Consider the following 9,534-nt stretch of genomic DNA (forward strand, 5'->3'; position numbering starts at 1 on the left):
AATTCCTCCCTCCATACTGTCTTACAAATAAGAAAACCAAAATCAAAATTCGCCAATTTGATGAGAGGCTGTAACCTCATTTAACCCCACAATTAAGTAATGAATTTCAATAGACCGATTTATTCAGTTGGTAACTTAACCTCTAGTTATATAATAGTAGGAGTTTAAAGAGTAATTGGAAAGAAAAAAATTCAAGGTACCAAAAGAAAAACACAAGATTTAGAATGGTGTGCTCTCTTCCTTTAAAAATGTAAATACCAAATTTACGTGATAAGATCGTGTAAAAATTTCACAAAAGTAAATTCATGTTCCTAAATTATGAGATTTCTGAGGATAAAGTTGTTTCCCCTTGTAACTACTGAATAGGTTACACATGAAGAAAGGAAGATACCCCTAGCAATAGGCACGAGGAAGGAGGGTAAACAGAAAAAGGGAACACAGACATTTTTACAAAAGGAGAATACTAATACATACATACTCATACATTGATAATACAAAAATATACATTTCCTAATGCAGTGAGTGTGAAGTTCCAGTTCTTGGTCATATGCTCAGCACTGGATATGATGATGTTAAATTTGTACAGATCATCAGTGGAAACAGCTGCATGGTGATAAGATCCGTTTTAAATAGATGAAAAGAAAGACAATTTCTTCCAAGTTATATCACTCAAGAAGTTGAGCTTTAACTGGTTTTTCAATTAACTTTATTGGTTAAGTCGTTGATTGAAAAATCAAGGTGAAAGTCTTTATTCTCGATATGAATCTTCCGGTGAGAAAGCTCGGCTGCTTGAGAGATATACCTCTTCATTTAAAAAAAAATTTACATCTTATCCACTACTTATGTAGAATACTTACTTAGTTGTATGAGTTTTATATTTCATACTACCACAAATACAACCAAATAAAACACTAAGGGATACAATAAAAAAAAAATTAAGACATAAACAAAGTGGAGTACAGAAGGCTTACCTCGTGGGTGATAAAGATAATGTGAAGCAGATCATTGAATTTCATCTCCAAACATGTTTAAACCTACAATTAGATGGAAGCTTTGTGAGGATAAATAAATTAAATGCCAGTCATTGTGAACCAAATATATATTATTGTGAAGGAAGGAATGATAAAATCAAAGGCCGTTGTGATTCTTAAATTCACTCATATATGATATCTTCATACAGAAAAACAAACAGGACAAAAAATAAAGATCACACTGATAGTAAGAATATCCAATTTCTTCTAAATTTGTGAATAGGCAGTTACTTGAGTTGGGCCACCAACAGAAAGTACAACAAAAATCTCAAATAATATTATAGGAACCATTTCAAAAAATAATAATGCAAGGACTAAAATATATCAGACATATTTAAGCCAATATAATATGTATTTTTTAAGTTGCTAAACCCCTGGCAATAAATGAAAATTAAGCATCTTATGAGCGCATAAAAATGCTATGATATTCCTTTTTTAACCGAGTCTTCTAATTTATCCTCAACAAAAGTTTTAACTGTTATGCTGATTAACACTTGAGTTTTGGTGAATGCACCATCATCATCATTATAGTACTATGTCCTTAATTCCTATCTGAGATAAATTTTATTACTCAACAAGCATTTATCTCCACAAAAATCAAAACCAAACATCACTTTTAAAGTTGTGTAATTATAAAATCCCAAAAAGAATCATTATATAACCTTGCTCACTGACTGAATCCAACGACGGTTTCCTCGGGAAAGTAACTCGGTCCATTGTCACTTACTGGGTGAGCACCATCGTAGTTGAGGATCCTAAGCTTTCCTTCCTACAATCACAAACAAAAAATTACCAACTAAACAATGCAAGTGAAAGCATACCAGATTGGTCTCCTGCTAGTATAATAATACCTTTGTTCCATAAACTAGGCCGCCCCCAGGAAAAGGATGAAAGCATGCCACATTAACCTCATCTTCAGCACTAGGAAGCACCCTAACAAGTTCCATATCCGAAACTCTATACACCTAAAATACAAAGCAAAATCCGCGACAAGATTTTGAGAACAAAACAATTTTATCTTACAATGTTCAGTGCCCGCTCACATATTAAGCACAATCGGTTGATTCATAAATAAAGATCATATAAACCTACAACAGGTAGGAAGAGCATTGTACCTCTAACACTGTGTATATAGGTAATGTTGTTTCTCCATCAATGACAATGCTTTTAAGAAGAGAACCATGACGTCGACCATAGGCAAGGAGTATGTGCTCAGATGTAGGTGAGAACTACACATCAAACAGCAGTTGTACAAATTCAATCCATGAAGAAAATTGCTTTAAAAATTATATTTAAACTCAAGAAAGTGGCAGAACTACCTATTAATATTTAAAGAAAGTCATGGGAATAAACTTAACTACCAATAATAATAAAGGGTTTACTGCAATTTTATTCATCATTTTGACTTGGAGTCCAAATCATATAACAAATAAAAGAATACATATTTGTATCTATGGCTGAGAGAGAGAGAGAGAGAGAAGAAATCATTCATGAAATATGAATATCATAAAAAAAAAGGTTCAGACACATGCAGAGCGGGGGAGGGATAGAATTATGATTATCAGAAAACATATGATGAAGTACTAATCTGACCTGAATTGAAGTCAGACAGTGAGCTGCTCTAATAGCTCGAGAAGCAAGCACCAATCCAAATCTGTTTAACAAATATCAATAGCAATTATTTTAAAATGTAATGGACTCAAGAACCTGCTCAAGAAATAGTAAATGCTTAGCAACAATAGTTGAATTGTTCCCTACGTTGCCTCCTCAAGGGAATATATCCGCAGCTCATACATAACTTGGTGTGCTGATATTGGATGCCGAGTTGGGGATGTTGCAACACCAGGCTCTTGATGTACCGGAGTTTGCAATCCTGGATCAGCTTCTATATGTGGAAGCATACATGCAACACAGGCAGCTAAAAATCTACCGCATGGTGAAAAATGGGCACCCATTTCACTGCAAAGTGCAAACGCAGTTGTAAAATAAAAACATAAAATGCATATAATTTCAATTCACAACTGAATAGAAAAACATAGCTTCAGAAAGTACCTGCAGAGGACAGCGTGAGGTATGATTAGACGACATCTGTCAGAATTTAGTGGGGAACAGGGATTTTTTATGTCATGAGACCATACCCTTAACTTCACAGTACAAGGCAATTCAGTAGCTGCCGCTGCAGCCACAGATGTTGCGAGTTCTGACTGGATTCGACTCATGATGGTTTGGATATCAGATCCGTCGCGTGGGGTATTAGTAGAAGCTGCAACATTTCGGGATTCAGATACAGGTCTACGCAATTGGGAAAAATGACTCCGTAGACCTGATCTTGTAGAAGATCTGGGTATGTTGATGCCGCCAGACATTGCTGTAGATGGCATTGCTGTGTCAACATTAGAAGTGGAAAGAGTATTAGCCGTTGCAGCAGAACTAATCTGTTGAGCTAGAGTGCCATGACTAACACCCGGGTGAGAATGCGTTGAGGGGATACCAACTTGGCTTTGACCCATTAACCATCCTTGTAGAAAAGGTAATTCCCAACCACTTGTGTCTCTTGAAGAAACAAAGTGATGAAATTGACCAAACTCTGAATGAACCCCATGATTTGCAGTCTGTCCCGATAGTCCGTGTAACATGCCATTGAGAGAACTTACATCAGTAACATTTCCGTGTTGACTTCCTTCCGACGGTCTGGTTTCATCAGTCTCCATACCATCCATTGTGAGGTTGCGGATACCAATTCCCATTCCATTAGAGAAAGAAGAATGGGTGGGATATTCTGTACCAAGTTGAGAGTTACTTGGAATCTCGGAGACTGTATCCATGGGAGACGAAGTATCACATTGTTCTGTTGCATTTGTATCTGCTTGAAACTGAACCACCGCAGGGGACTCAATTTGCATTCTACTCGAGCCATCGTCATGACTAGCATGCTGTAATTCCTCTCTTGACTCATCGACAGAAAATGAAGGAACGAAGAAGAAAGTCGATGAAACGTTAGGCGGTTCACTGGACAAAGCAACATTTTCCGTGGGTTGAATATTTGTGACAAAAACGGCAGGTGGAGGATATTGTAAATAACCAATAGATGTTGCCTCTGTCATCGAGGAATCTGAAGAGTCAAGATCATTGACCTGCGCATCAATACAACCATGTTAACCAAAAAGAAAAATCAAAAAGTTAAAATTCTGAATGGGTATATAGGAAACAAAAAACACAAGTTCATTCACCTCAGCAGTTAAAAGATATGGTGCAGCATGAGGGTGAAAATGCACAGCTCGTAGAGATCGCCTAGTCTTCAGCACAAAAATTGGTGAGTAGGATGCTTCACTTTTCTTGTCATAGTGCCATATGTACAGCTACACAGTGTTCCAGAACACAATGTAAGAACATTAAAAATCCATTAAAACGAAGAGTAATTAATTCATTAAAGATTTTAAACAAAAAAGAGAGATGGGAGGTTCTCATAAAAATTACTACCTTGTGGCCTGATGCAACGGCAATAATTTCACCTTTGGCATGAAAAGCAATTGAAGCAATTGGGCGATCTGTGAGAAAACACCAATAAATTCATCAAACAGAGAACCCAATCAACGCCAGAAAGACAAAGCAAACAAATTTAGTAACAGTAGCAAAGGTAATTTAGAAAATAAAACGAGATAGAGAGTAAGTAAATATACAGAAATGGTGAGATGTTATGCACTCTGATGTGTTAGCATCCCATAATCGAACTTCTTGATCCAAGCTCCCACTAGCAAGTATATGTGGATGCAATGGATGGAACCTAACCTGCAGTCGTTTAGCACAAAAAATTTAATTAGAAATGACGAAGCACTTGATTCCTTTTGTAAACTACAATCAATACTAAAAGCAAAAAGCAAAATATAAAAACAAATGCACAATAAATTCAGGCAAAGAGTCAGATTTCAAGCTTACCACCCAAGGCGTCCTCATATGGCCCATTAACACCTTTAAGCAACGTCCAGTTTCACAATCGATTATCTTTACCGTGTGGTCACCACTACACATGGCAAACAAACAAAATTAATCGCAAAGGAACTTTAATTTAAACTAACATTGAGGTACTGAAGTAATGAACTAGTTGCAACTTACTGCGTGGATGCAATAACTTTTCCATCTGGACTAAACGCTGCTGCAATAGTAGACCTTGGGGCGGGTAATAAAGGGCAATACTTGGCTGACAAATGTCGCAATGAATCAGCCTCAACCCTGAGAATCATTTTAAGAGATGTTAGTCCATAAAATTGGAATTTCACAAAGAAAGAGCATTAGAAAAATCACAATCTCAAGAGGCTCGTCTTTCCAAGATATCGTTTATAAACAGAAGTAGTCCAAATACCATGACAAGAGGCCACGCCTTGCATCTCTTGCTGCATGTTTTGTTCTTGGTGAAATCTCTCTCCGTGCAACCAAATTAAAGACATTGCTACAATTGAACAAATTCAAAACATCAGATAACAAATATTGTACAGAAAACTTATATACAATCAATCTAAAACGGGAGCCAACTTTAATTTCTGCTTCAGTTGATGAACACGTAACTGAAAATGATTTGAGTATTAAAATCACAGCTTCAATCACATCATTTGAATATGTGATGTGATATTCAAGGAACAAAAATTAAAATTTTTTTACAATCAACTAACATGATCCACAACCACCCATCTAGATCCTACATAAAAAAACACCAACTGAGTATACACTACCAAGTACACATACACACATTATCTATATCATAATCCTATGATCTCAGCATCAAGTCTAAGTAAGTCTCATCTCCTTCCATAACTATTGCCTCGGTTGATTTTCAACTCAACAACGATAAATCGAAGTCAAACAACCCGAAAATCCACTCAACATTCAACAACAACACAGAAACCAGCTTGAAAACCATCCAGCAGGAGAAATCCAACCACACAAACAACATCAAACATACTACACGCATATGTCAAACACAATTTCAGCTGATCCTAATAATCAATCTAACACCGCCAACATCATTACAAAACAAATTTCTCAAATCACCATCAAAATTACACGATCCATAATTAATAATTCAAATCAAAATTAGCCACAAAAAAAAAAACAATCAAAATTATTCGATTCAAAAGCTACTAAAACCGATGCAAACAGAGAAATGGTTAATCAGAAAAGGATAATCCTAACCTTCGTTTAGAATTAGAGGCATGATCACGATTCCGAGGAATTCCCGTCATTTTCGCGTGTAGAATTTTACAACAAAAAAATATACAAAAAAAAAGATTAACGAGGAAAAGACAGAAGAGAGGATCCAATCAGAGAGAGTTAAAGGAAGCAGAGATGAACGCCTCTTCTCTATCTCTCTCTGGTGGCTTTATTTCAGAGAAGCTCCTCCGTGTTCGTCTTCAATTTCAAAGGGGCACAGACCTAGCGAGACGATGGTAATGGAATAATTAACACAAGTCTTAGGTCAATATTCGAATTTTCTATAATTTAAGGGGTCAAACTGTGAAAATTAATTAGTCTCTCTTGGGATGATTTGATGGTAGATTTTATTATTGTTAAAAGGGGTATATATCTTTCATTATCCTTTAGCTCAAAATAAATACTTAGGTTTATGTAGTCAACTTTGCTTACTTTTTAGAAAAGAAGTTAATTAAATAAATAAATTGCACTTAAAATTTATAGATTAAGTCTCGTATTTTTTTTAAAAAGTTTTTAGGCTTAAATAATCTTTTGATTCCTGTAAGTTGGCGTGTTTTTTATTTTTGTCTCTGTATCTTATTTTTATTGGAAATGATACTTGAATGTTAAAATCCTTTTGGTTTTAGTCCCTAAAGTTAAAATCTGTAGGAAAATCCGCATGTTTCTTGCGGATTTTCCTTTGAATTTTCCTGCGGATTTTAATTTAAGGGACTAAAACCAAAATGATTTTAACATTCAGGGATCATTTCCAAAAAAAAAATACAAGGACGAAAATCAAAAACACGCCAACTTACAGGGACCAAAAAACTATTTAAGCCTTTTTTTATATTAGCTTATAATCTATATGTTAGATGAGAGATAAACTTTATTAGGATGACGACTGATATTTAATTTCGTATTGTCAAATGTTATGTATTTTTGTAATTGAATAGAAAAACAATGATGCTACAGAAAGGTGTCCACCAGGATGCGAACTATATGCTAAGATTTAGTAAAAAGACGGACAACTATCAAATAAGGAAGCATGTTCGATTGAACGAAATAAGAAGAAGGTCGTATGAATAGGAGAAGGCTACACTATAGAATTATTGGTAGATATTTTGTATGATGAATGAAGGTGGTGGTAGAGGCAATGGTTCCTACCAACAATCTTTGTTAGGGAAAGACAAAGTTCACGTAAGCGACAAAGAAGAGAATGACGATATGTTGGAAAAAAGTTTAGAATATGAAATTAGGGATGAGTTTTAGGAGTAAAAGATTAGGGAGAAAAAAACTAATATAATATGATTGTTTTATTGTTCTCATATCATATAGGTATGAGGCAATGAGAAATCGACCATGGAGGCAATGACTCATAGGCAAGTTGATAGGAAGATACATCAATTTCAAAGCTATTGAGGAAGGAAATGATCAATATTTGGGGTGGCAAAACGGGTTGTGGTCCGCCGGGACGGCCCGCGCACCCGCAAAAAAATGGCAGGTTGGGTTGGGATTTTAGGTCCGCCGCTCGCCAAAGCCCGCCCCGCCAAAACCCGCAGCCCTCCATACCCGCCCCGCCAAAGCCCGCCCCTCCTCCAAAACTCACTCTTTTTTTAGTTAATTCTAGTAATTGCAATTTTTGTTGGTTTATTTTATACATTTATTTATAAATATATGTAATATTTTTTTAAGTAAATTTGTTAAAAAGTTGTTTTTATAAAAATTTGTTTTAAAAAATAAGTGAAAATTTTAATTAAAAGGTAAGAAAAGCCTATTAATCTATTAAAAAAATATAAATAAAAATAGGCGGGTAAGCCCGCCGCCCGCCAACCCGCCATCTTGGCGGGGCGGGCATGACTTTTATGCCCATTTAACTTGGCGGGCATAAGGCAGGGCGGGCGGGCCGTTTTGCCACCCCTAATCAATATAATAGATTTGGGAATTTAATACTTTTTAGTATACTTCTCTAATGAAGAGGGGTATGCCAAAGCTTTTGAAAAATGGAACATGGCCAATATGTAAAGGTGTTATGTATGTCTAGATTCCTTATCTACTAATTGAATATTATGATGCAAAGGTGTTGCTTTCAAAAAATTGTGACGGTGGCCAAAAATACATTAAGCTTAACGACTCATTATTGGTCATGTTTTAAATCCTCAAACTTTCTCAAAAGCATAATTAATATTTCACCAATGATCATGTTGACATGAATTCAACATAATCAGTGGGATTGTGATGAATTTTACAACTACACGTCATATGTAGATAGAAATAAGGAATTGAAAACATGAAATAATTGCATAGTACATTTCATAGAGTTATAAATGGCAATGCGTTTAGCAGGCTTGGAGGGAAGAAAACTAGAGGTAAGTTATTAGGGTACATTTTATAGGGATGAGAAAAAATGACAACTTTATTCTTCTCAAATTTTCTAAGAGGCGTATATGAGTTAACTCCACGAAAGATCTTTTAAGAGTAATATTTGATGGGTGATATCCATATACATGCTAAAAGAGATAAAAAAAATGAAATCAATTTGGCTTCTTTGGATTCAAATGTGTGTGAGACATATGGAGACTGATATGTAAGATGCACAATATTTGGATGGGAAACTTCAAGTTGCGAGTGAATTTTCCATTGTTTGGTATAGAATCATCCATGAATAAGAATGTTGATCCTCGAATAACTATCAACTTCCCTTCCCAAAACAACTTGATTTGGAAATAACTACCCTAAGAAGATCATATGTTGATTTATTATAGATTGAGTTTGTTGCACCTTAAAAATATCAACCACTTTCTAAAGGCACGTGTGATTCTTTTGAAGTACTATTGGTGGAAGGAATACTGAGTGAGTTTGCTTGTAATTTTTTTGGATTATTGAGGAACTCATTCGATAAATTATCTATATGTCATTAGTTTTTGTTGGAAAGTCTTCACTAATTTCTCGGTTTCCTACGGGTGAAGCATTGTACGATTAAACTCAACAAGAAACAATCTCATTTTTTATGTTATAGAAACAAAGAAGGTGTGGTGTTACAAAAGGCTCTCTTTAATTGTCAAATGATCACCATCGGGGAGGTTAATTTGGTTAAGGATTTTTGGGGTTCCTTTGCACTATCGAGAAACAAAATTTTAAACTTATTAGAAACATGTTTGTCTCAGGAAGCCAGTGCATAATCATACATTATATGGAAAATATTATACTTTCATGCAAATTCAGGTTATGGTTGAAAAGGGCTTAGAGATTGAATATTCCTTCTTAATAAATTTTGGAAGTTGTCGTTCTTGATAATCGTGATTGAAATACTTCAATATGA

At 35.2% G+C, this 9,534-nt stretch overlaps 1 protein-coding gene across 1 annotated transcript; it reads right to left on the reverse strand.

Annotated features, from left to right (window-relative positions):
* Positions 1-218: 218 nt before the first annotated feature.
* On the reverse strand, positions 219-6,528 carry LOC131610045 (uncharacterized). The gene is made up of 15 exons (XM_058881905.1): positions 6,219-6,528; positions 5,392-5,478; positions 5,145-5,261; positions 4,968-5,052; positions 4,712-4,820; positions 4,512-4,579; positions 4,262-4,390; positions 3,084-4,165; positions 2,790-2,990; positions 2,625-2,685; positions 2,147-2,260; positions 1,883-1,996; positions 1,694-1,800; positions 972-1,034; positions 219-603 (listed from the first exon to the last, which is right to left on the reverse strand). The coding sequence occupies exons 1-13, from the start codon at positions 6,266-6,268 to the stop codon at positions 1,699-1,701; spliced, it is 2,319 nt and encodes a 772-aa protein (XP_058737888.1). The 5' UTR covers positions 6,269-6,528; the 3' UTR covers positions 219-603; positions 972-1,034; positions 1,694-1,698.
* Positions 6,529-9,534: the final 3,006 nt, after the last annotated feature.

Source organism: Vicia villosa, linkage group LG6 (assembly GCF_029867415.1).
Source record: "Vicia villosa cultivar HV-30 ecotype Madison, WI linkage group LG6, Vvil1.0, whole genome shotgun sequence".
In the NCBI taxonomy this organism is placed as follows: Eukaryota; Viridiplantae; Streptophyta; class Magnoliopsida; order Fabales; family Fabaceae; genus Vicia; species Vicia villosa.

Bases quoted from the DNA above. Each gene is read 5' to 3' on its own strand.
- LOC131610045 (XM_058881905.1), bottom strand. From the start codon at position 6,268: ATGACGGGAATTCCTCGGAATCGTGATCATGCCTCTAATTCTAAACGA. The intron at 5,479-6,218 runs GTTAGGATTATC...GTTCAATTGTAG, and splicing joins GCCTCTAATTCTAAACGAAG to CAATGTCTTTAATTTGGTTG. The intron at 4,166-4,261 runs GTGAATGAACTT...ATTGATGCGCAG, and splicing joins CATATCTTTTAACTGCTGAG to GTCAATGATCTTGACTCTTC.